Raw genomic sequence first — 27,423 nt, forward strand, 5'->3', positions numbered from 1 at the left:
ATGGGGCGTCCAGTTGAAAGTGAATAATATGGAAGTTTACCAGTTGTTGTCATTAATATACAAGCTCAATAACAGTGCAATACTTTAAAATAAAATAATTTGGTTAGACTAAAGAGTTAGCCAATTGCTCTTCAACGTCAATTTGACCAAATTATCCCGGTCTCCACCAAATCACTTGCCTCAAATTACTTTGTATTTAGTCTCCAAATTTCAACCCCTTAATTGTCTAAACGGAGCATAATTTGAACCTAGGAATAGCCACTGAGAACCGTCGAAGGTGTTTATTTGCTTTTTGAGCAACCCAATACGGGTTTAGATGTGTTGACAAGCCGATGCTGGGTCACAACAATTAAATCCATTTGAATCAGTCATTTGAAGGGGCTTTTCTTCCGGCTGCTGTAGCGTGGAATATTACATAGCTGGACTAAAAATTGCATTATCCAGAGGTAATGGTGCTAGCATATGTGGAGTGGCTCAGTTGTTGATGACCTGAAACCTGACAAACAGACTAGTTGTATTGTCAGTGGAAGTCAGGCCCCACTTGCAGAGGTCTTTCTGTCCTTCTACATGAGAAGAGACTAACCTTAAAATAACCTTCCTAACCTCCATACACTGGCTCCAAGTTCATGCTCGCATCAGATGCAATGTCCTGGTATGTCAGTGAGGGCACGGATACAGCAGATGCTCATCCCAGTTCTTCTCTGATCCAGGTCCTCAATGATGGAAATATCCTCCCACTGCTGTTGAACCGCAGAGTTATCTTCCTTCATCTCCTGTCCTGAAACAATCTTGGTTTCCCCCACTTATAAATCATGAACTAATCATTAGTGTTCTCAATGCAATTAATTATGAGAGACTTGATAGAAATCCATACTTAACTGTTTTGCTTGTAATAACTAGGCTATGAACGGTTGTTCAGTCCCCCAATCATTGGCCAATTTGCTCTGATCAGCATCTACTAAAACACAATGTCTTGTCAGTTGTTTGTAAAGGCAGACGCAGCCATCAAGTCTTACATTTACTGACATTATCACATTTGGGGGGAGTACAAGGCAATCAAATAGAAGACATGTTTAAAGTAGTTTATTCTATAATTTCAAATATCCTTAAAATGAATAGCACATATATACATGAACAGACATTATCCCCAACGACAGAACACATTTTAAATTAAGACCCCGACGCACTTGCAAAATGAGAACATAATATTTTGACCTGGCTGTGCAGAGGTCAAATTTTAAGCTGCTCGTATCCATAAACTATGCCTTAGGAAAAAAAAGCACCAGAACTTTAGGAAAGGCATTTCAACTCCTTGATATGGGGCAATATTTCTGAATGTGGCATTGATTTTTGCCTTTCCCAACTGTACGTTAAGAAGCACATCAAGAAACATTGCATACATACACACAGAATCAATGCGAAATTCCCCAAACACACATTTGGCTGTTTGGGTGATTTAATTCTAGTGGATCACATACATCCAACTATTGAAACTGGGCATTTAATCCCCGTCATCATACCTTGTATTAATGTGGTCAGTGAGGACCAACCTGTGGTAACCTGGTCCCAGATCAGTTTGTGCTCTTTCCAACTCCATTACTGTCATTGTCAAGACAAAACATGTTTGACATGACGATGAATGACAAGTAGTTGGCATGAAAGCTCAAACAGACTGGCACTCAGGCTAAACCTGTGGATGATTATCATATTTGAGCACATTTGTTTCTAGAAGTATTTAATGATGTATCACCTCAAAAGAACAGCACATTGAATCTTGTTGACTGGTTGGACAAACCACTGGCTTTTCACATCAGTGTCAATAAGAGGCACTTCTGAAACAAACATGGTTAAATATGTCACTTTTATTTATTTATCTGTGATCGAGACATCTGGCATTGCTAGATCTCTAGTCGGGAGATATTCTCTGTCTGCTTTAGCTGAAACTCGCCGGGCCATAGCCATGGCTGGAACACCTTGGACATCCCAACGCCCCGGAGAAAAGGCGAGAAATGTGCTTGTCCTCATTCCTCTCCCATACATTTACTCACGGATCAATCAGGAGAGAGGAACCAAAGAGCTACAGGCTATAACACAAGTGTTTATTCAGAGTAACGCTGATAAAAAGTACATAAACCTAAACATTAAGACAGGGACTTCCATTAATGTTTGTTTATTTTTCTTCCGTGGGCATGAGCGCAGCGCTCCAAACCTAAAAGAAGCGAATGTGATGTCTTTCAATGATGAGGTGCGGGACATTCAAAATCAGCACTGATGGGGCGATGTGGTGCTGATGAGGTATTCTAGGAAAAACAAACCAAAAACACATGGCTGCACGGGACCCGACGAGAATGATAAGCCAGTGAGGACTAAGGCATGACGGGAGAAGGACGAGGATGGTAGTGGTGGGAGGAGGGGTAGAAAACAAAACCAAGAAATAGCAGATGATATAAAAAAGAAAAAGAACAAAAAAAAGAATCGGAGGTACTGTATTAGCAGCAGTTTGTTTTCCTTTTATTTTTTCTTCTTCTTCTTCCTCTTTTTTAAATACTGGAGTCCAGAGGTTGGCTCCAGGTTGGCATGGTTTTTAAGTCCAAAGGAGGTGTCGGGGTAGGGTCAGGGGGGGGGGTTACAGGACCTCGTCACTCTCGGCGGTGTGGAGCTGCGCGTCGTCTGCGTCGGTCATACTGCTCTCCTGCGACTCCTCCACCTCAGCTGCTGGGGACAAGGTGGAGGTCAGAGGTCAAAGCATGGTTCCTGACAGTCTGACACTTTTCAGCTTCTTTCTTGAAGTAACATGAATACACAGAAGCCTGACAATATTGGCATTCTCGCCCTAAAATCTGTACTTTAGTGTTAAGCCATTTGGCTACACCTTTCTGGAGTGTTTCACATATACTATTCAAATTCTGAAGTGTATTGACTCAAAATTAATTACTACTAGTACTCAATGTTTAATTGTAAGGCTGTCAAATACTTTGCATTCATAAATGATGCTGCAACTCATAACAAATGTACAGGTCATTGCCGTCATTAACAGGGAACTAAATGGTCATAGCCATGCATCAGTCGGTCATGGCAGTCACAGTGGTTGTACCTGAGTCATAGGGGTAGTCCTCAGTGACAGGCTCCTCGTCGTCAGGGAGGTACCTCTTGTCTATGGCCTCTTTGATCTGATTATTGGCTCCTTTGGGATCCAGGTCCATGGCCCAGGAGAAGTTCATCAACGCCAAGTGGGTCTGGCCCAGCTTCTTATACACCTGAAGGGAGCAATAGGGAGGAAAGCATATGATTAGAGCAGGACAACTAGGAAATATGTCACTTTACCCCTAACTACATGTACATATTACGTGAACTAACCTGTACCCCTGCACATTGACTCATTACCGGTACCCCTTGTATATAGCCTCGTTATTGTTATTTTATTGTGTTACTATTTCTCCTTTAGTTTATTTAGCAAATTTGTATTACTTTTTAAAAACTCTTCATTGTTGGTGAAGGGCTCGTAAGTAAGCGTTTCACGGTAAGGTCTACACTATACCTGTTGTATTCGGCGCATGTGACAAATAACATTTGATGTCATAAATCTCTCATAGCTATTTAGTGCATTGCACAAAGTCAGACTGTATGAGATTTGAGAGGTGAGTGTAAAGTGGTCTATTATTGAGTAGGAGTATCAAAGTGACAGTAAATTCTTCACTTATGTTCTGCTCCTTTCCTCTTAATCCCCACAAAGAAAATAAAGTTTACATTTGCTTACCTTTCCTATTAAAAAGTAAACAAGGGACTCTTTGGGCACTATTTGTTTAAGCTCTTCAAGCTCTTGTAGAGCTGCCTGAAAAGGGAACACAATTATACTTTTTTGATTAGACTTAACCAATAGAAAATAATGATAATATTAATACGGAAGAGGAATTCTGCTGAAAAGTAGGTTAGTCGGTGGTCGCTTATGAAATGCCATATGGACCTACCTTGTACTTTTCATTAGCAAAGAGGATGGAGGCCCTGTGGAATTTGCATAGAGGGTTCTTGGGGTCTATGTTGATTGCTCTATTCAGGGTTTCCAAAGCATGGTCAGACTTCTTCAGTGCATGCTGAACCTGTGTGGAAACAACAGGAAACATGGAGCGAGTTAGTTAGCGTGCCATAAAGGACATAGGAGAAATGTAACTCAAGTAACAAAATGTAAAATGCTACAGGCTATGAAAATAGTAACAATAATAATACATATAATTTAACACAAAGATGGTAAAAAAAAAAAATCAGCATGCAATGTCTTGAAGTGCCCTGACAGACTGAGTGAGCTGAAAGACAGTGTAGTGGCCACTCACCACTCCGATGTGGCAGAGGAGCACAGAGCTCTGAGGGTTGATGCTAAGTGCCTTCTTGAAGTGAATCTCTGCCAGGTTGAACTTCTCCTGCTTGTAGTAGATCATCCCCAAGCCATACCTGGAGATGGAGGGAGAGAGAGAACGAGAGAACGAGCGAAAAGTGAGATAACAAGCGTCTCCCATAATCATAAATTATTCAATAACATCAAAATATGACACATTTGTTTGAATTCCTTATTGAGACTTTTGCTTATTAATCTGCATTATAAGGTCATATAATAACATAAGGTCAAATAATAACATAATACAGGTAATACAGTGTTGTGTTCGAGACCACCTAAAGCGAGACCGATTCATGACCAAGGCCGGAGGGGGGGGGGGGGTGAGACCAAGTGAAGACAGAGACCAGGAGGGGGACAAGGGGTCCGAGACTGAGTCAAGACCAGAATAATGTGAGTCCAATTCAAGACCATGATTGTTCGAGTTCAAAATGTCCAGTATTTGTGTTCAAATTTCAGAACAATAGAGCCACTCTACAAATTATTACTAACCCAAACACAGTGGGGAACAATGGGCCTTCTACGCCTTCAGAGAAGGGCTAAGAATTGATAAAATAATGACTATAATAATAATGATAATTATATCATTATTTTCAATGATGTTCTGACTTAATCTTTTCAGTTTTTGTTGGTAAGGCAAGGGTTAACGCTGAAGAGAAAAAAAGATCCAATCAGGATATTTCTTTGCTGGTCTCTGGGGAGATACATCTAGCTAGCTAAGTCAGCCATTCGCCAGGCCATCAGAAGCTAGATAAAGGCATCTGCCATTCAACTGTAATAGGGAAAAACATTGGAGTGACAGTGGAATCAACCAATCACATTTGGACTTAATGAGTGGGACCGTTTTTACAAAAACATATGGAAACTGCTGCCTTCTTGAAGGCCAACAGGTCACTGCGCAATAGCGAGCAGTAGTTTTCCCACGGTCTAGCTAGCTAGCCTTTGTTGTCGGGTAGTTTGCAGCGGCTGCAGCAGGTGTTATCAAAGACAATGTTGTTAATTTGTTAGCTTCTCTCTATTTCAAGAATAACTTTCAACAAGAAGTTTCAAATGATCATCATCTGGTGAGTGGAACTGTGATTTATATTGCAGTGCGCTTGCTGTTGATAGCCATCTTTGAAAATAATGTGTGTGAAACAGTGTTCCATTTAAAGTGGAACTGACAGCGTTTTAGCAACATGAAATCGTATTTAAAAAAAAACAGTTCATATACATCCCAGGAAGAATGACCACTTAGATATGGTCATTTTCATAAATGTAGGAATTACGTATACTAAGGCATTTGTGAAAATTCTATAGCAATATAGAGTGGGAAAGTGGCCTTGCGTTTGTACAATGACTAGTCAGTGCAGTAAATAAAGCCGGATAAAAACATCTGTCTTGTCCAGGACCGGAGTCTACACAGACCGGTGCGCTATAGCCAATCAGAGCTACAATAGACCTTTATACAAACAAGCCATTTGCCACACGGGCCTGCCATAATTCACTTTGAACTGGACTGTGTGTTTACAGGCAGTTGCAATAGCGCGACTTTAGATCATTAGAACGCATTCGCCAAAAGCCACAAAATACACCTGAATGGATTTCTGCAAATATGTAAACGCCATGGTAGTCCTCTTACATTTGGGAACTTTACATTTCTATTTATCAAACAACCATGAAAAGGTAGGCTCTCTCTCCCTCAGTTATGCACATCAACAACTAATGCTAGCCAGAGCAAGAGGAGCTAAAATCTAACGAAGGAATATTAGATAAACACTCAAACTTTTTCAGCTAAACAATGGGGAATTGTAGCCTCCTCACCTTCTGCAGCTTGCCTGCCCATGCATGCTTGTCCCAACCAAGCTAACTGGCTAAAGTTGGCTAGCTAGCTGCTTCCAGACACAAATGAGAGAACACCTCACTCTGACCCTTTTACTCACCGTAGCAGAGCTGGTTAGCTGTTTACATGTTATCTAGAGCGTTCTTGACTAACTATTACTTTTTTTGCCTACGTTTACTGACACCGGTCATATTCAGCAGGTGTTGCGTGTTCGTAAATTCATCAGTTGTCCTGCGCTCTGGCACAATCAGACGCGAGTGCTCTGAAATCAGAGTAGATAGCCAGAGTGAATTTGCGAACGCAAGAGATATGCTAACTGTATAACAGTCGTTTCAAGTTATTGCTAGCTAACCAAATGACACCTGCATCTCTAGCTGTGTATAGCCACCGAAAAATGATATGAGGGGGGAAAAGTCAGTCACTCACCCACTCCTCCAATGTCATGACATCCTGCTAACTACCTAGGTAGCGTTAGCTCCATGTTTTTAGCTTGCTACATAAATAGATGGCCTATTAGCCACGTTATGACTGACTTGTGATCATTGCCCTTGTTAGTTTGATTGTATTGACATTCCCAACTTTAGTTACATTCATCCGTTTTTATCCAGAATATTGAGTAATTGAAACTGAAACCATGCATCCTGAAACGGCCCGCCCAGTGAAGAAAAGGCACCCTGTGTGAAAAACAGGGTATAGGGTTTATACCTGCCTATACCCTCCACTACACCACTAGCCCTTTGTGTTTACAAAAAGTACACTCTCCTACATGAGTGCGCTGGTATTATGGTTGCTGTCCTTTCAGAGTCACGAACCTGTCACACACGGAATGCCTATAAGTTCGCCTCTGCACAAACATGTCTATAATAGATATAAAGGCTGTTAAGATATTAATGTTTCAAGAAAGGAGTGTATATAAAAATCAGCAAAAAAAGAAACGTCCTCTCACTGTCAACTGTGTTTATTTTCAGCAAACTTAACATGTGTAAATATTTGTATGAACATAACAACATTCAACAACTGAGACATAAACTGAACAAGTTCCACAGACATGTGACTAACAGAAATTGAATAATGTGTCCCTGAACAAAGGGGGGGGGAGGGTCAAAATCAAAAGTAACAGTCACTATCTGGTGTGGCCACCAGCTGCATTAAGTACTGCAGTGCATCATCTCCTCATGGACTGCACCAGATTTGCCAGTTGTTGCTGTGAGATGTTACCCCACTCTTCCACCAAGGCACCTGCAAGTTCCCGGACATTTCTGGGGGGAATGGCCCTAGCCCTCACCCTCCGATCCAACAGACGTGCTCAATGGGATTGAGATCCGGGCTCTTCGCTGGCCGTGGTAGAACACTGACATTCCTGTCTTGCAGGAAATCACGCACAGAACGAGCAGTATGGCTGGTGGCATTGTCATACTGGAGGGTCATGTCAGGATGAGCCTGCAGGAAGGGTACCACATGAGGGAGGAGGATGTCTTCCCTGTAACGCACAGCGTTGAGATTGCCTGCAATGACAACAAGCTCAGTCCGATGATGCTGTGACACACCGCCCCAGACCATGACGGACCCTCCACCTCCAAATCGATCCCGCTCCAGAGTACAGGCCTCGGTGTAACGCTCATTCCTTCGACAATAAACGCAAATCCGACCATCACCCCTGGTGAGACAAAACTGCGACTCGTCAGTGAAGAGCACTTTTTCCAAGTCCTGTCTGGTCCAGCGACGGTGGGTTTGTGCCCATAGGCGACGTTGTTGCCGGTGATGTCTGGTCAGGACCTGCCTTACAACAGGCCTACAAGCCCTCAGTCCAGCCTCTCTCAGCCTATTGCAGACAGTCTGAGCACTGATGGAGGGATTGTGCGTTCCTGGTGTAACTCGGGCAGTTTTTGTTGCCATCCTCTACCTGTCCCGCAGGTGTGAGTTTTGGATGTACCGATCCTGTGCAGGTGTTGTTACACGTGGTCTGCCACTGGGAGGACGATCAGCTGTCCGTCCTGTAGCGCTGTCTTAAGCGTCTCAGAGTTTGGACATTGCAATTTATTGCCCTGGCCACATCTGCAGTCTTCATGCCTCCTTGCAGCATGCCTAAGGCACGTTCACGCAGATGAGCAGGGATCCTGGGCATCTTTCTTTTGGTGTTTTTTTGGAGTCAGTAGAAAGGCCTCTTTAGTGTCTTAAGTTTTCATAACTGTGACCTTAATTGCCTACCGACTGTAAGCTGTTAGTGTCTTAACGACCATTCCACAGATGCATGTTCATTAATTGTTAATGGTTAATTGAACAAGCATGGGAAACAGTGTTTAAACCCTTTACAACTGAAGTTGTAAGTTATTTGGATTTTTACAAATTATCTTTGAAAGACAGGGTCCTGCTAAGTTTATTTGGCCTGGTGAAGCGGTTTTATGCGCTGACTGAATGGAAGCTGATAATTATGAGTTTTTTTACTCCGCTGGTCTCGGGAAGAAATTACGAGTCCTCACTGTCCGAGACCGATTCAAGACCGAGTACAAATGTATCCGACACAGAGACAAGACTCTCAAGACCGAGACCGGACTGGAGTACTACAACACAGAGGTAATAAAATAAAATAGTATGGTAATATAATAACATAGCATTTCACATCTATTACGATTGTAATTCAGATTCTGTCACATCCACTATCACTCCAAGGTTGTGCACTAACTCACCAGGCATTGTAGTGGCGTGTGTTGACTCTGATGGCGTTACGGAAGCAAGCCAGAGCCTTCTCCAGCTCCTCTGTGAGGACAAACTCGTGGCCTAGCAGCGTGTAGGCATAGGCAAATCCCGGGTTCACCTGGATGGCACGCTGGAAGAACTTAATGGCTATGTCATGCTCCCTCTGCAGACTGAAACAGTTGCCAGCCACACACCATGCCTAAGGGGACAAAAAGAGAGAGTTGAGGAGGGAGGGAATAGAAGAGGAGAGAAAAGGGTGATGATAGAAATAGGAGCAGAAGAAACAAAAAGATGGATCTTTTAGATTAAGGCAACCATACTCCAAGACAGAATCACTTGTAAGCATTTCCCCCAAAAAAGTCTCAATTGACTAGACGTGGTTACGGTACATGCAACTGTTTGTCCCAGTCTGTGTTAGTTAACTACGTACCTCTGGTGAATTCTTGTCCATGTCGGTGAGGTCTTTGGACAGGGCCGACAGGGCCACGTCCTTCTGCAAGTGCCACAGGGTGGTGGAGTAAATCTCCATGCCCTCCACCCGGTAGCTCTCGATGCGCCTCACCTCCGAGAAGATCCTCTCCGCCTGCAGGGAGGGGACAGGAGGCGAAGAGTGAGAAAAGTTTCTAATCGAGCCATTGAGAAGTAGCAAAAGCCACCATACACAGCCATCGTCCACTCTTTGCATCCATTTGACAGTCTTAACCCTGTGAAATTGTAGTAAGGACAGGAGTACATCTAGCTTCAGATGCCCACAATCCCTGTTTTAAGTGTGAAAGGTGAACCTAGCAAAAGGCCCTCCCTTACCTGCATGTATTCGGCCAGCTCAAAGTGGGCCCTGCCGATCTGTCCCAGGACCCACCCTGTGTTGTAGTGATGGGAGGGCAGCTGGCTCAGGATGCTGATGGCCTCTTTACAGTTGTAGGAGCAGAGGGCCAGGTACCCCCGGCCGATGTCTCGCATCAGCATCATCAGGCCATCTGGAACACAGAGGGAAAAGAGGGGTTGGAGATAAGGACTTGTGATGGCATCTATATAAGGACATTGTTCCGTTTTGTTTCTGTTAGTCATAGCTAAAGTATGACAAGGTGGCTAATAAGACTATTATAACAGCAACTCAACAAAGAAAAAGTGTCAAAACTACTGCATTACTTTGACATAATTTGTTTTTAAAATGGCAGTGTATCCCTACAGCTCAGCTCAACATCTTAATATGGTCAGGTAAAGAAGACTCATTGAAAGTCAATGTGTGAGAGTTCATTCTAACAGTGTCCCAGTTCACCTGCAGCAGCCTTCTGCAGACTGAAGGCCTGGAACTGAGGAGAGCCCATACTGACTTTCCCCTCTGTCATGGACGAGTCCAGCTTGAGGATCTCAATGCTCTCGTTCAGGTTGGATTGGGTGATGCCTCCCTTGCCCATTTTTGACTTGGTCTTCCGGTTGGGGATTTTGGTGGGGAACTTCATTTTCAGCTTCTTGCTGTTCTCCTGTTGAGGAATGCATGTTTGTTTGTGTTTAGCATCTCAAAGACCTCTGCTGACGTCAGAAACATGTCTGCCCCCCCCTCGCTTTTGATATTTGGAACTGATTACTAGGAAAAATAACATATTTGCCAAGAATCTCAGCAGCACAGCCCACTGCCAGTCTGTTTTGTGCCAACCTCTATTCTATTAAGAAACAAAATAATACATATAAAATGCAATCTCTGCTCATAAATATCATCACACTACTTAAATGCTAGACTTGAGAGCAAATGTATGTTTTTGTTTTCCTGGTTAAGAAGATGCACCACAAATCCTACTGTCCATCTCAATACCAGTATTTGGTTATATGTTTAAAGGAAAAATCCACTCAAACGATCTTTTGGTATTTGTTTCATTAGTCCACTGTTGATACAGTCCCATAATGTTTTGTATATCAGCAGTCAAGTTTTCAAGATATTGGACTTTCAAGAAGCAAAGTGTCACTTGCCATATCATCATGATGATGCATTTTGAATAAAAAAATGTCAAATTCCCAAGGAGTCTCTGCTACAGTGGGGAGAACAAGTATTTGATACACTGCCGATTTTGCATGTTTTCCTACTTACAAAGCATGTAGAGGTCTGTAATTTAGGTACACTTCAACTGTGAGAGACGGAATCTAAAACAAAAATCCAGAAAATCACATTGTATGATTTTTAAGTAATTAATTAGCATTTTATTGCATGACATAAGTATTTGATACATCAAAAAAGCAGAACTTAATATTTGGTACAGAAACCTTTGTTTGCAAATACAGAGATCATACGTTTCCTGTAGGTCTTGACCAGGTTTGCACACACTGCAGCAGGGATTTTGGCCTTCTCCAGATCCTTCAGGTTTTGGGGCTGTCGCTGGGCAATACGGACTTTCAGCTCCCTCCAAAGATTTTCTATTGGGTTCAGGTCTGGAGACTGGCTAGGCCACTCCAGAACCTTGAGATGCTTCTTACGGAGCCACTCCTTTGTTGCCCTGGCTGTGTGTGTTTCGGGTCGTTGTCATGCTGGAAGACCCAGCCACGACCCATCTTCAATGCTCTTACTGAGGGAAGGAGGTTATTGGCCAAGATCTCGCGATACATGGCCCCATCCATCCTCCCCTCAATACGGTGCAGTCGTCCTGTTCCCTTAGCAGAAAAGCATCCCCAAAGAATGATGTTTCCACCTCCATGCTTCACGGTTGGGATGGTGTTCTTGGGGTTGTACTCATCCTTCTTCTTCCTCCAAACACAGCGAGTGGAGTTTAGACCAAAAAGCTCTATTTTTGTCTCATCAGACCACATGACCTTCTCCCATTCCTCCTCTAGATCGTCCAGATGGCAAACTTCAGACGGGCCTGGACATGCGCTGGCTTGAGCAGGGGGACCTTGCGTGCGCTGCAGGATTTTAATCCATGACGGCGTAGTGTGTTACTAATGGTTTTCTTTGAGACTGTGGTCCCAGCTCTCTTCAGGTCATTGACCAGGTCCTGCCCTGTAGTTCTGGGCTGATCCCTCACCTTCCTCATGATCATTGATGCCCCACAAGGTGAGAACTTGCATGGAACCCCAGACCGAGGGTGATTGACCGTCATCTTGAACTTCTTCCATTTTCTAATAATTGCGCCAACAGTTGTTGCCTTCTCACCAAGCTGCTTGCCTATTGTCCTGTAGCCCATCCCAGCCTTGTGCAGGTCTACAATTTTATCCCTGATGTCCTTACACAGCTCTCTGGTGTTGGCCATTGTGGAGAGGTTGGAGTCTGTTTGATTGAGTGTGTGGACAGGTGTCTTTTATACAGGTAACGAGTTCAAACAGGTGCAGTTAATACAGGTAATGAGTGGAGAACAGGAGGGCTTCTTAAAGAAAAACTAACAGGTCTGTGAGAGACAGAATTCTTATTGGTTGGTAGGTGATCAAATACTTATGTCATGCAATAAAATGCAAATTAATTACTTAATCATACAATGTGATTTTCTGGATTTTTGTTTTAGATTCCGTCTCTCACAGTGGAAGTGTACCTATGATAAAAATTACAGACCTCTACATGCTTTGTAAGTAGGAAAACCTGCAAAATCGGCAGTGTATCAAATACTTGTTCTCCCCACTGTATGTTACCTTGGCAGTAGAGCTGGCACTGGTGAAGAGTCTGGAGCTCCGCCTGGGCTGCACGTTGGGGGGAGCAGCGATGGTGGGGCTCAGCACTTGAGGCGTAGTACTACAGTAGGCACAGACAAACAGAGCAGAACAATGGTCATCAGGTCTTCATACTTAGACAACCATTAGCACAGAACACCAACACCATGAGTGACATTTTTACCATGCAAAAATGCTGCAATGTTTCAAGTTTAAAGCACAACACTTGACTCAAAACAAGTATGGATCCCGATTTCATATAACATTTACACAATTTCACCCTGCATGAATTCTCACTGAAAATAAAAAAGTAATGTGAGGACAGCTGTCTTTTTTGGCAACATCTCTGCATTTCCTTTGTGTAAACATGGGTCCATATGGGCCTGGTAATGAGCACATACCTGGTCTGTGGGGGGGCAGTGGTCTGAGTCTGGTTGAAAGGGACAGGGATGACCTCCCTGCTGTTACCACTCTGTGCAAACACCGACTTCGTCCCCGCCTGACTGATTCTCGCTACAGACTGTGGAAAAGTGGGAACAAGCTATTCAAAAATGTCCAACAAAACATATTTGACCTTCTGCTTTGTTCAATCCGTCACTGAAATGAAAGGAATCTCCTCTGAAGTTGAATTGTTTTCTATTAAGCGTGCATAGATCGATTTTTACACACAGTATGTTGCTCTTCGATCAACACTCCAAATAGGAGAGCCACATAGTGTTTGGCGTGTTGGCTTCATTATAGCGTACCTTCTTTGGTGGGACTCCGGGAGGGGGCAGATCCATCCCCGAGCCACTGTGAGAGTAGTTCTGCAGATACAAGGGGTCCCCTGGGCTGGGCTCCAGGGGCAAGATTCCAAAACTGGGAATAAGAGGATTCAAACGGATTCTCAGTATAAAAATAATCATCAATCATCATCTCATCATATACATTGTTGACTTATTCAGCTCTGTAAAATTTAGCCCATCATCAAGAAGTCCCCATGGAGGCCATTTACATCCAGTTACAGTACCACTCACTACCAGAGCAGCCTGTAACGCAGGTAGAGAAGCCCACACAGAACAAAGCCGTCGTAGAGGACAAAATCTGGAAAGCAGTAATCAAGGCGTCCTCTGAAGCCAATTATCATTACAGTCTCCCTAATTACAGGCTAGTGGACAATGGAGCTGGAGGATGAATGAATGAGAGAGCAGTATGTACTGCAGCCAGGTGCACAATATCAAAATATAGCCTAGATAATGTTACTTGACTACAATTTTCAAAGCCATGGACAAATTACTAGCGGAGTGATCGCTGATAATAGAATAATGTTCTGAGCAGAATGCCAATTCATATGCCTCCATAATGTAGGGTGTCCAATCAAAAACGCATATTTTGACCAATGGATAAAATAACAAATTGGGCAGATAACCTTCTAAGGAAACCAATGCTCCAAATATCATGTCTCTATCATAATTCATTCAAAAGTTATTGGAGTTTTCACCCTTGTAGGATTGCCAAAATTAGGGTGACTAAATCAATGGAGGCCAGAGAAGAAAAGTGGTCAAAATACAGGAAAATAGCATTGCGTCAGCTAGGCTGGATGCTGTGCGAGAATTAAGGCAAACTGGCAGGCTCACAGTTGAACTCATCGTCCTCTGTAGCTCAGCTGGTAGAGCACGGCGCTTGTAACGCCAAGGTAGTGGGTTCGATCCCCGGGACCACCCATACACAAAAATGTATGCACGCATGACTGTAAGTCGCTTTGGATAAAAGCGTCTGCTAAATGGCATATTAATTACTTTAATTAAAAATCTTTCTTCTCAAATCCAGAGGACATAAAACAATATAGAGGTAAGATAGATATAGATTGAGACATGATATGTAGTGCTTTCATATTTTAGTATATGCTTTTTATATTAATGCGAAATTCCTGTTCTTTTTAGAAGATTTCTCACAAAAACAAACGTATCTCTGTGAAATGTCAACAGAGCATTGAGCGTTTTTCTCTTCAAAGCCTTTTACATTTAATCCAGCTCTTGTCATGCTAATTTAGCTTTTTGCGACCCACGGAAAACAACTTTGAAGACACCCACAAAATGCTAAATCCTCAAAAGTTGTTACGAGAAACCTGCACCGCTATGTCAGAGCTTAATGCTTATTAACGGATGTATTAGGTTACGAAATGGAACTTTTTTGATATAATGTTGATGTGTTAGAGAAAGACCCCACTGAAAGATTAAGAACATGAATAAACATTTGTCTTGGTAAAATGTATTTTATAACATAAGGAATTGAAATTGCATCACCAAAGCGCGTTTTTACCCACTCTCGGCAGAGTGGGTGGACACCCTACATAATGACACTGTAAACGTAGTCGAAAAGGGAAAAATGGGAGTGCCTCAACACATAGGGAATACACGCCACACTCAAAATACAGTGCCATACGACACTTCTAGGGCAGATTGACACAGGCACGCGTTATCTATCCACTTATGATAAAACAGCCCAACATGTAATAGAGCCTCTACTGAGAAAAAACATCTCATATGTGTGTGTAGGGAGTGAGACCACCAGTACCTGGGTGTGAGGGGGCTGAGTGCTCCCCCCAGTAGACTGCGCCCACTCTTGGGTTTGTTCTGCACTTGTTTGGATAGCAGGGAGCCGCCTGTCCCCAGAGGCCCTACGGTGTCCGGGGAGATGACGGATGAGTCGATGTAGGACATAGTGGAGTCTGTGTTCAGAGATGAGTACTTGGAGTTGGAAGACTCCAGGTTCAGTCTGTTTAATTCCTACAGGGGAGGAAAAGGGAACGAGACAGCGGTTGTCAGTTATTCTGTGCACATTTGGATAGGCATTTGGATAGACAGATTATTAGGTCTTTGCTTGTGAAGTGCTATTTATCATAAAGTGTTCACTAGGGGTGTAACGGTTCACCAAACCCACGGTTCGGTACATATTGCGGTTTTGGGTCACGGTTCGGTTTCGGTACAGCGGGAAAATAAAATGCCAAACGTTACTGTAGATAATTTTAGTGTTGGCAAAAGATGTCAAACTAACCCGGGAATAGATAATAATAATAATAATATGCCATTTAGCAGACGCTTTTATCCAAAGCGACTTACAGTCATGCGTGCATACATTTTTTTTTTGTGTATGGGTGGTCCCGGGGATCGAACCCACTACCTTGGCGTTACAAGCGCCGTGCTCTACCAGCTGAGCTACAGAGGACCACTAGATCATGAGCCATATAATGTATGGCCCTATAAAATCTGTTTTATTTTTTGCCTGGTTCCATTTTGTTTTTCCAGGTTTCAGATTTGTCCCGTTTTTCAGGTTCACGCTCAAAAATTGGAGGCCCTGGTGCCTCCCGAATGGCGCAGGCGTCTAAGGCACTGCATCGCAGTGCTAGAGGCGTCACTACAGACCGGGTTCGATCCCGGGCTGTATCACAACTGGCCGTGATCGGGAGTCCCATAGGGTGGCGCACAATTGGCCCAGCCTCGTCCAGGTTAGAGGGGGGTTTGGTCGGGGGGGGGGGCTTTATTAGGCTCATCGCGTTCTAGCGACTCCTTGTGGCGGGCCGGGCGCCTGTAGGCTGACCTCGGTTGTCAGGTGAACGGTGTTTCCTCCGACACATTGTTGCGGCTGGCTTCCGGGTTAAGCGGGCGGGTGTTAAGCAGCGCGGTTTGGCGGGTCATGTTTCGGAGGAAGCATGACCCGACCTTTGCCTCCCGAGCCCGTTGGAGAGTTGCAGCGATGAGACAAGATCGAAATTGGGGAGAAAAAGGGGGTAAAACACAAAAATAAATAAATGGAGGTCCACAACAATGCTTAAACCACATCAGGGGACAATGAGGTCTGGGAAAAATCTAAGAAATTAAACATTTTGGGTGTAGATAAACTTTAATTTAGGTGTGCACCAGCAAGAGTTGCTTGGTTAGCGGTGATTCTGTAGCACACATGATTGCAGATTATGCTGAACAAATTACCACTGGATTGATGCAAATAATCATGATATCATTCTGCCAGGTATGCATAGACTACTTTGTAGTTAACATTTCATTGAGAAGGTTTTTGGGAAAGACTTTCCATCTACCATGACTGTTGTCATTAGCATCATCACTAACGGTTACATAGTGGCAGACAAACGCACACACACACACAGACAGGGGCATTCCCGCGCCGTTGCCTCCTCAGAAAGTTGAAGGAAAATACGAATGACTTATGTATTTTGTTCACGTCTTACCATCATCTTGGGCAAATTAATGTTCTAATAAATTCAATACTTTTAGTTGATTTCCTTCTACGTTCAATACATTTTTGCTTCTACTGGGAAGCCAAAATGTTCCCAAACTGGATATTTAAACGATGGAGTATCCTCAAATTCTGGTTTATCAACCCCACCACTCACCATCGTACAGAACTAGTTCCCGACTGCTCCTTACAAAATGATCATTTGAAATGCGCCAATTAAGATTAGAATTTGGATTACAACGTGCACATAGGCTCTAGTTGTTTTAAAGGAATAGCTTACTAGTGTTATTTTTATATATAATGTATTAATTTGGGTTCACAGTGCAGACCGAACCGATGTCCCCAGTAAGAATACCGTTACACCCCTAGTGTTCACAGATCACATTCTTCCACAGTCCCAACCCCTGACCAAACACATTTTGACATTTTAGTCATTTAGCAGACACTCTTATCCAGAGCGACTTACAGTTAGTGAGTGCATACATTTTCATACTTATAAATAAACACCAGGTCAAACACTCTTTCATCTTGGTACCAAGACAATGCAATGCAAGCCATCATTGTAAAGAGAGCCAAACCTGGCTGTAGAAAAATATGAATGATAGGAATACTGGGTTTAAATGGACAGGGGGAGTTGAAGGGACGTACTAAGGTGTCCTGGGGCGTCTCCATGAGCACCGTGTCCACCTGGCGGTGGGGCATGTTGTGGCTTGGCGTGTGGGCGGGGCTGATGGGGAGCAGGGGAGGGGCTCCACTCCCGCCGCTGAAGCACTGCAGGGACGTCAGTCTGAAGATCTGCTCCGGGTCCGGACGATCGCCTGACAAAGATACAAGTTAATACAATCAGTTTAAGAACAGGGAGAGGGAATTGAGAGTGGATTTGAACCTGAGCACTGGTCAGGGAATTAGATTTGGTTCTGCCATCATGCATGGGATTAGGACCAGTGTGAAGTTTCTCCTTTTTGTCTTACTATGACAAGTGAATCAAACTCTATTGTTCATGCAAATACATATTATACTCTATCATCTTAACATGCATTATATAACTAACTACCCTACCCACACACCCTAGCTGATTGATTGACTCACCGATCTGACAGAGGGACTCAAAGGGAGACCACAGGAAAGGATTCATGCTCAGGCTCTTCTGATAACATTCCGAACCTTTGGCCAGACGATCCGTTTTGCTGCACAGACAGACGAAAGAAGAAAATGATATTCTCGATATTGAGTGATGCGTGTGGGTGACAGCCGCGTACGTGCAATCACACAACAAAACACATTGCACCCGGTCACGTTAATCTAATTTAGAACATTCCAGCTAATATCTTTGCCAGGATTAGCTTGCTCCTATACCTCAAATCTCATTTATAAAGAGGAAGCAACCACTCACTGGGCATTTATGGTTGTATTACGGTCACATGTTAGATACCAGACCAATTACCTTTGCTTAACCGCTACATTGGTTTTCCTGACATCACACAGTAATAATGCAACAGCAATGTGAAATATATCAGCATACCACGTTGTTGTTTGGAGTCTGATTTCTGAGATGGTTACACCTTTGAAATTGAGACAACAGCATTTTGATTGTGGTTCATGCACGTCTAAACTGTGACATGATGTTCATGACTAAGTGATCATTAAATGCTCGGACATTCTAGCCCACTGGCTGAGCTTACATCATGTTCTAAATACGGTATCTCTGTAGAAAGGGACACATCCTGCTGCGGCCGCTTGCTGCATTCAAATTGTCCATTTTAATTGACAAAGGTAACATTCAAATATCATTCACAGACATGCCTCCTCTCCAATTCTCAATTTCTGCTCCCTTTATTTCATTAGCAACACCATGGGAAGCTGAATTAACAAGGTTTCCTTCAGGATACAATAAACGTGTCCATCTCGACAAACAAACATCAAGGCACTGCTACGCCCAACCCTCTTCACTAAGGTACAATGTCTATCACTCAAACCACGTACAATAATCAATTAGCAATGATATACTCCAGTTGCATAGTAAAACATTAGGTATTGCTATGTGATAGCTAGCACACAAGCAATCAGCTCTCAATTGAAAACGTTCCCCGAACATGCTTTAGATTGGTCAACAATGAAGTAATGAACACGGTTATCCTACCAATAGATTTGCCCCAACAGGGACAATGTGAAACAGGCAGAGTCTCCAAACTCTGTGACAATGTCCTCCTGGCTCTTCTGTTTGTTCAGGACCCCCCCTGTCAGGATCTGCTCTCCCTCTGCAAGCCTGGGAAGAGAAGAGGACCGGACCACTGATGTGAGCATACGGGGGTCAAAGAGGAGGGGAGCTATCCAGGCCTCTTGTCCTCGGACTGGCCCTCTTTAATCCTTGTTTGAGGAAATATTGTATTCAATTCTTGCGTGACAGAAGAGTACGACCCTAAATCCACTTGGCTGCAGTACGCAGCATGGCCAAGAACATAATATGGTGGCACTCTGGATTCAAAGCATGCACAAAGTCATAACTATGAGGACTAAAACATCAGAAACAAAATAACATCCTTACTTGCTCAGTTCCACACAGCACTTGGCAAGGAGGTATTTGCATTGTGGCGTTGTGCAGCTGTGTCCCTTGAGAAGGCGGTATGCCTTGTAGGCCTTTCCCGAACGATAGTAGCATGTGGCTAACAGAAAGAGGGCCTCCTCCGAATGCACTGTGAGGAGGATAAGAGATGCATCCAAATAATGAATTTGCACTTAAATGAACATACAGTTGAAGTCGGAAGTTTACATACACCTTAGCCAAATACATTTAAACTCAGTTTTTCAAAATTCCTGACACTTAATCCTAGTACAAATTCCCTGTCTTAGGGCAGTTAGGATCACCACTATTTTAAGAAAGTGAAATGTCAGAATAATAGTACAGAGAATGATTCATTTCAGCTGTTATTTCTTTCATCACATTCCCAGTGGGTCAGAAGTTTACATATACTCAATTAGTATTTGGTAGCATTGCCTTTAAATTGTTTAACTTGGGTCAAACGTTTCAGGTAGCCTTCCACAAGCTTCCCACAATAAGTTGGGTGAATTTTGGCCCATTCCTCCTGACAGCTGGTGTAACTGAGTCAGGTTTGTAGGCCTCCTTGCTGGCACACGCTTTTTCAGTTCTGCCCACACATTTTCTATAGGATTGAGGTCAGGACTTTGTGATGGCCACTCCAATACCTTGACTTTGTTGTCCTTAAGCCATTTTGCCACAACTTTGGAAGTATGCTTGGGGTCATTGTCCATTTGGAAGACCCATTTGCGACCAAGCTTTAACTTCCTGACTGATATCTTGAGATGTTGCTTCAATATATCCACATCATTTTCCTTCCTCATGATGCTATCTATTTTGTGAAGTGCACCAGTCCCTCCTGCAGCAAAGCACCCCCACAGCATGATGCTGCCACCCCCGTGCTTCACGGTTGGGATGGTGTCCTTCAGCTTGCAAGCCACCCTCTTTTTCATCCAAACATAATGATGGTCATTATTGCCAAACAGTTCTATTTTTGTTTCATCAGACCAGAGGACATTTCTCCAAAAAGTACAATCTTTGTCCCCATGTGCAGTTGCAAACCATAGTCTGGACTTTTAATGGCGGTTTTGGAGCAGTGGCTTCTTCCTTGCTGAGCGGCCTTTCAGGATATGTCGATATAGGACTCGTTTTACTGTGGATATAGATACTTTTGTACCTGTTTCCTCCAGCATCTTCACAAGGTCCTTTGCTGTTGTTCTGGGATTGATTTGCACTTTTCGCACCAAAGTACGTTCATCTCTAGGAGACAGAACGCATCTCCTTCCTGAGCGGTATGACGGCTGCGTGGTCCCATGGTGTTTATACTTGCGTACTATTGTTTGTACAGATGAACGTGGTACCTTCAGGCGTTTGGAAATTGCTCCCAAGGATGAACCAGACTTGTGGAGGTCTACAATTGTGTTTCTGAGGTCTTGGCTGATTTCTTTTGATTTTCCCATGATGTCAAGCAAAGAGGCCTTGAAATACATCCACAGGTACACCTCCAATTGACTCAAATGATGTCAATTAGCCTATCAGAAGCTTCTAAAGCCATGACATAATTTTCTGGAATTTCCCAAGCTGTTTAAAGGCACAGTCAACTTAGTGTATGTAAACTTCTGACCCACTGGAATTGTGATACAGTGAATTATAAGTGAAATAATCTGTCTGTAAACAATTGTTGGAAAAATTACTTGTGTCATGCACAAAGTATATGTCCTAACCGACTTGTCAAAACTATAGTTTGTTAACAAGAAATTTGTGGAGTGGTTGAAAAACAAGTTTTAATGACTGCAACCTAAGTGTATGTAAACTTCCGACTTCAACTGTACATACAGATACATACCCTGACACACACACAATCTCATTCCCAGACGACTAGGAGGTATAAATATAAATGTTATTCATTTGGCTCCGACATTTTCAGACGTACACTGACAGCATTAGATTCCTTTTGGCATGTGACCAAGGTTCATACTTGATGTGTTATTTTGATCGACTCACATCTACGCTATAGCCTAATAGTCCACTGCAGTGTTTTGCATTCCACATTAAAGCAACAGCAGCCTACAGGCTATTCTATAAGAAATGACAATGTCTTCTAAAACCTGTTTTGCATGTGTCAGGACCCACATGCCACCATCATGTCAAAACCTTTCAGGAGTATTTGTGTGGATTAAAGCAGTCAGGTGGAACTGTACAGTTGTCAGCACAGTAAGCTGAAGGAGGAAGAGCTCAGCTTTGCTGCAGCATGGACAAGATCTTCTCAAAACAAGAGCGATAGATTTCATTACCTTCAGCATAGAGTCTCTCGGCCAGGAACACGGCATCTCGGTAGGCATAGTGGTTTAGTGCATGCCAAACAGCAGCCTAGACACAGGGAGACAAACAAACGCATACATGATGTCATGTCTCCCATTTCCCCTATCTGCATCTCTATTGTCACAGCCTACAGCGATTGTCTGATCTGGTTGTCGCTCTGACAGCAAGCTTTACAACTCACTAATAATCAATGGCCTAGTCAGTCAATAAGCACATGCGTTGATAACACATTATTTGAATACAAAGTTTGCAGCTTATTATAGCTGACTACTCCATTTTATGGCTGGCTGTTAGCTAGATGTCTATGAAATGTTGACACAACAACCAACCATTAGCCAACTACATTCGACGGGCAGGCAATGCTATCTTCTTCAGTGAAAAAAAATTACAATAAAAATGGTCTAGGGCTTAGTCGAATTCCAGTGTTTCGTGGCAAGTGTCAAACACTTAGCTAACGTTATTTCATCGTTCGATATCAATACCAACATCTGTGGCCATAGGATAATTTAGCAATGTAACGTCTAGCTAAGTACCTTAACTCAAATTGAGGTACTTGGCTATGTTAGTTGAGGTAACGTTACTTGGCTATGCAACGTCAGATCTGATGATTTTCATGGTTACGGTAGCTGGCAAGTGGCTAGCTGCATCAAATGTTCAACAAACGCAATGACAATGCAGACAGTAGTTATCCATGTAGCTAGCTAGTACTGAGTAGTTAGCTAGCCAGTGGTTTTCAATATTTTCAATTCAGCTGTCAAAATCCCCATTTACAACCTGAAGTAACTTACCTCGGACGATATGCTAGTTAGCTAACTTAGCTGCTAACGACTTTAGCGTTAGCTAATGTTATGCTGCAGAGAAATGACATCGAAATAATGTCAACCATCAGCAATCTGATCAGCTGTAATGTTTAGCTAACTAACTTACCTAAATTAGTTAATTTAGATAAGGTTATCTGAAATAACACTCAATTTACTGCCATAGTCTAGTAATTAGCAAATTATGTTAGTCAAACCATCTAATCTAGTTTGCTAACATTAACAAGATAATTCAAAACAAACGTTGAGGCTCCATAACTAGCTAGTTAACGTAGCTAGCTAGCTAAATATGGCTAGTAACTGAGCAACTAGCTACCTGGCACCTACCGCTATCTAATTTCGGATACCTGGCTGGTAGCTGACAGTGGCAGTTCTAAAAGAATACTCCTGTGTGGTATATATTGAATAACAGGCACTAGTTTACCGATTTTGACAACGAAGCAATGCTAACGTTAACTGGCTAGGCCAAGCCATTTGTTTTCAGGCCTCGGTGTAGCAGTAGTGGATCTTTCTGGTAGGGAGGGAACAGGGCAGGCCACAATACATTCCGCTTGTCCTGCATGTGACATTTCTCTTCTTGGTATAACAAACGACTTCGTTACCTGAACAGGTTCCTGCAGCACCGTCATTCCGTTGTCAGGCTCCTTCTCTCGTCCACTGTTTTTTGTTTCCCTCTTTCTTCAGTTGCTTTCTTAGTTCAGTATCCAGGCCAGAAGTATATCTGAAGATTTGAACACAACGACCGTTACCGACCATGCCGAAAGCTCCCGAAAATATCCGAAACCGATGCGAACATATCAGTTTACGAATAGAATCGAAGACTAGCGGAAATAACGGAAACAGTCTTTTAGCTGAAATATAAACTCGTGTATCAACCATAGATATAAATAGAACTCTTCTTTATATATATATAAAACAATGTGCCATTGCAACCTGGTCTCAGAGCATTTCGTATTATTCTGTAAGTAAATCAGAGACACTACAGTTAGTATTATATGTTACGTTTCGTATGGTTAAATGTATGGTATGTATTAATTTGTGGATGTCCATCATCCATTTCATATGATATGTTACGAAATGCAATTCTTACAATATGTCACGCATTTCCAAAATGTATGATAAAGGGTTAGGCTTAGCTAACATGCTAAGTAGTTAAAAAGTAGTAAGTAGTTGCAAAGTTGCTAAAATACTAAAGTTGTACATGATGAGAATCGAACACGCAACCATTGGGTTGCTAGACGTTCACGTTACCAACCACTTTCCTCAAATTTTAGCCTTAACAGGGCTTGACATTAACTTTTTTATCCACTTTTTTTTATTGTTTTTTAATTCTTTTTTTATTTTATTTTATTTTTGTAAGTAGGACAGATTTTTGACTTGTCTGAAAGCTCAAGTCACAAAAAAGGTCTGTGCCATGGGCCAAAAAAGGTGACTGAAAATTGTGTTGTATGATGCAAGGAACCACTTCACAAAATAACCTTCATTATTGTCACTGGTATTGACAGTGGAAGGATGCCGGTCTCTGATCCTATATATTATATCTCCTGCCGTTGTGGCCTTGAGCAAGGCACTTAACCCCCACAAAGTAAAATACTGCACTGATAGGCTACTGTATAAAACACGTGGTCCGTCAACCCCTCTCCATCTGGAGAGCTACTTGGTGTGCAGGATTTTTATCCAACCCTGCTCAAACACACCAGAATCAGCTTATCAAGGTCCTTTTTCTTTTCTTTTGTACAATGTGGTGTGTTTCAGCAGGGCTGGAGCAAAAGCCTGCACACCCAGTAGCTCTCGTGGACTCTCCAGGAGGAGGGTTGACCACCTTGCAACATTACAATTACAGCCAAATACTTTTTATCTTTATAAAATATGAACCAGGGATCAAATTGCTAAGGTGGGCGAGGTAGCTAACTAAGATGTTTATCTATTTGTAAAGATACAATTATTCAGTGTTCAGGGGAGATCTTGGCAGCATAGGAGTTACATGTCAATTAGGCTTTTCTAAGAAAGTTATTTTACTTTGTCAGAATTGAATAGAGGAGAATCCTAGCCAGTTTTGAACGCTTGAAAGTTGGTTTTACAAATGGAGTATGCAGCATTGGTTTCATCAACTGTGTGTTGGCCATTTGCGGTTATATACGAGTGCCAGTGGAAAGTTATTTTAGCACATCGGACATGACAATTACATTAATGCATGCTAATAGCTAAATAGTTAACTAGCGAGATCACTAGCCAAACTATACAATATGTTTTGAATTGGCTATTTAGTCTGTTGTATATCATTATTTTACCTGCTGCGAAAATGTCTCTCTCTCTTTCTCCTCTGGCAACGGCCCACTGGCACACACGCAGGTGATGCACGCACCAGGAATTTTCCAAGATTGTAATTCCTTACCAAAAATTAGCTATAACTGGTCAAAAAACTCACTAGCAATTATTATCAACAAATGTGCAAACGCGGCTAGCTTTGATCTAAAAAACGCATCTCGCGACTGCATGATTGAAAGAGCGCTCGTGCCTGTCAATGCAGGCCTACAATAACTATACTCCGATGAGCTCTGCAGAGATTGAAAGGACAGTGAGCAAAACATCGCATTCGGAGGACACTTTGATCCAATTTTGATCTAATTATGATCGGAGTAGCCTAATTGTTTGACATTGGGATTTTTGCATGATTATTTTTACTTGTCCATTCAGAAAACTTAAATCTATAATCTGCTTGTCCAACATGTTTTTTTACTTGCCCCGGAGAAGCGGACAAGCATTAATGTCAAGCACTGCTTAAGTAACCTGCTATGTAACCATACCAAATGTAACATAACATACTAATTTGCTTGTCCCGGATTTATGTTTACGTCTAGTCTATGAGACCAGGCTGGCCATTATAGTGTCTGTGACAGCATGGGCAGTGCCATTGATGCTATAACCCATAGGAATCCTCAATCAGTTGACTACTTTGAATTTTTTTTAATTGTGTAATCATGGTGGAAGCCCTCAATGGCACTGCCCATGCTAAAACTGCCTTTTGGCCACTAGAGGCCTTTATCATACTCTATGGTATCAACGTTTCATATAGTCTGGCACAGTGGACATGTCATAATACCCATAAAACCTAGCGGTAAAAGCCAGTAATGGTTCCAATCGTTTTTTCCCCATTCATTTTTGCATCTGGGATTTTAGAACTACTTCATATAAGGTCTGTGTTTCATGTAGGCTTATCCTGGCGTGATGTTTTGATAGCCATGTAATTCTCTCTCGGACAAGGTGAGTTTTATCAATATATTTGCCTCAATTTACTCTCCCAAAATTTGAAATGCTAATTAGCAACAGAGAAGACCTCAGCAGGACTACAATATTCCTGCAGGAAGCTCCTGCACATCATCTCTAGCCCACATTGTCAGCTACCGTTCACCAGCGCGATCAGAGACCCGTGTCCAATCCATGAACTTCTTCCATCCCGTTTCTCAGTCTTAGCTAGCCACTGACTACACTTTAGTTATCTAGTTAACAGAGCAGTAGATTAAAAAAAAACGTGGTTTTACTTAGCCTAGATAATTGTTTGTGCAGTATGTCGACTTTGGTCTCTAGTTCAGACCTCATGGCATTTTTCAAGGATGAGTATAAGAGCATTAAAAGGGAAGTCTGGCCATGTGGAGCAGTGCAGCTATAGTGAGGAGCAATTTACCGGTTTGGTCAGGGCCAGCATGAGGGATAAAGTTTATCCTGTGTTGGTGAGTGTAGCTATTAAGTTATGTTTGAGCATCTTAGCAATACAATGTGTTTTATACTGCTGTCAACATTCTACAAGGAAAGAGCCACTTCATCAATTATATAATCATTAACTAGATTACCCCAAATACCAGACTTAGATGAGCGATAACTAGGTTCTAGAATGTAGTCATTGAGGAGAATGAATCTAAAAATCTATTGACATTCAGAATTTACTTTGTTTAGACATCTGTATTGTAGTTTCATGACCAGAGACAAATCTTCAAAGGCACAAGGGTACTTTTTTCACCACTGCCAGAATTGGGGCATGGCACCCCTATTTAAAAAAAACCATAATCCAATATGGCCACCGTAGCTCATATATTGAGAACATGAGTAATTTACTCTTAATATGACCTTAAACTGGAGATGGTAGTTCTAACATAGGCTTTTACATTACGATACAATTTATGTAATATCACCTTGATGTGAAACTGTTATGCAGCGGATTAAAGTGTCACATTTGGTAGAGATGATCTTTGGGATGTATTAATTGATATTTGAAAGGGTGCACTTCTACGAGAAGCTTGGAATGGACAAGAGTTTGGCTTTGTCACGCTTCCATGCATTCACAGGTTGTGATACAACCTCACAGTTTCATGGAAAGGGGAAAAAGACAGCTTGGAGTGCATGGAAGTCATTTCCAGTGGTGACTAATGCCTTTGTTTCCATGGCAGCTGAACCATTTCAACCCCTTGATCTGGATTCGTCCACTTTCACATCGCTTGAGAGATACACCTGTGTTCTCTATGACAAGGCAACAGCCTAGATTGTGTCAATGATCTGAGGAAGGATCTCTTCTCCAAGAGGTAATTTTCAATGGAGAACAACCCCACAACACAGGCTGCACTGCTGCAACATTCAAACCAAGCAGTGTACCAAACAAGCATTTGGTCAACAAGTCTGAAAACCATCCACCAGAAAGTTTTTGATGGGTTAAAATAGTTGATTCCTGGACACCTTTGTGGAAACTCTTACCAGAGACTGACAGAGCTTGCAGAGAACTCCTGAGGTGTGGCTGTAAAAGTGACCCCTTCTGTTTCCAGAAGTGTCGATCCGAGGATGCTGGATTATCATGTACTGCATTATGCCATTGTGGCACATGTGAACCAGGACCCTAAGTCCTTTTCTTTTCTTCACTAATCAGAATTGAAGGAATACGTTTGATGTATTATTACTTGATTTCATGTTTTTTGTTGTTGTTGAAAAT

At 42.4% G+C, this 27,423-nt stretch overlaps 1 protein-coding gene across 2 annotated transcripts; it reads right to left on the reverse strand.

Annotated features, from left to right (window-relative positions):
• Nucleotides 1-1,067: 1,067 nt before the first annotated feature.
• LOC121550247 (cell division cycle protein 27 homolog) lies at nucleotides 1,068-23,273 on the reverse strand. 2 transcript variants are annotated; one of them, XM_041862419.2, is made up of 19 exons: nucleotides 23,048-23,273; nucleotides 21,600-21,675; nucleotides 19,315-19,462; nucleotides 18,910-19,035; nucleotides 17,859-17,956; nucleotides 17,418-17,587; nucleotides 15,093-15,304; nucleotides 13,283-13,394; nucleotides 12,938-13,056; nucleotides 12,519-12,618; nucleotides 10,186-10,390; nucleotides 9,711-9,883; nucleotides 9,337-9,489; nucleotides 8,897-9,105; nucleotides 4,329-4,446; nucleotides 3,969-4,097; nucleotides 3,758-3,832; nucleotides 3,095-3,257; nucleotides 1,068-2,715 (listed from the first exon to the last, which is right to left on the reverse strand). In XM_041862419.2, the coding sequence occupies exons 1-19, from the start codon at nucleotides 23,072-23,074 to the stop codon at nucleotides 2,627-2,629; spliced, it is 2,502 nt and encodes an 833-aa protein (XP_041718353.1). In that variant the 5' UTR covers nucleotides 23,075-23,273; the 3' UTR covers nucleotides 1,068-2,626. The 2 variants fall into 2 exon arrangements, with proteins under 2 accessions (XP_041718353.1, XP_041718354.1); XM_041862420.2 differs by having other exon boundaries at nucleotides 1,068-2,712; nucleotides 23,048-23,272.
• Between the last annotated feature and the right edge of the window lie 4,150 nt (nucleotides 23,274-27,423).

The sequence above is a fragment of the Coregonus clupeaformis genome, chromosome 35, assembly GCF_020615455.1.
Source record: "Coregonus clupeaformis isolate EN_2021a chromosome 35, ASM2061545v1, whole genome shotgun sequence".
NCBI classification, from domain to species: Eukaryota; Metazoa; Chordata; class Actinopteri; order Salmoniformes; family Salmonidae; genus Coregonus; species Coregonus clupeaformis.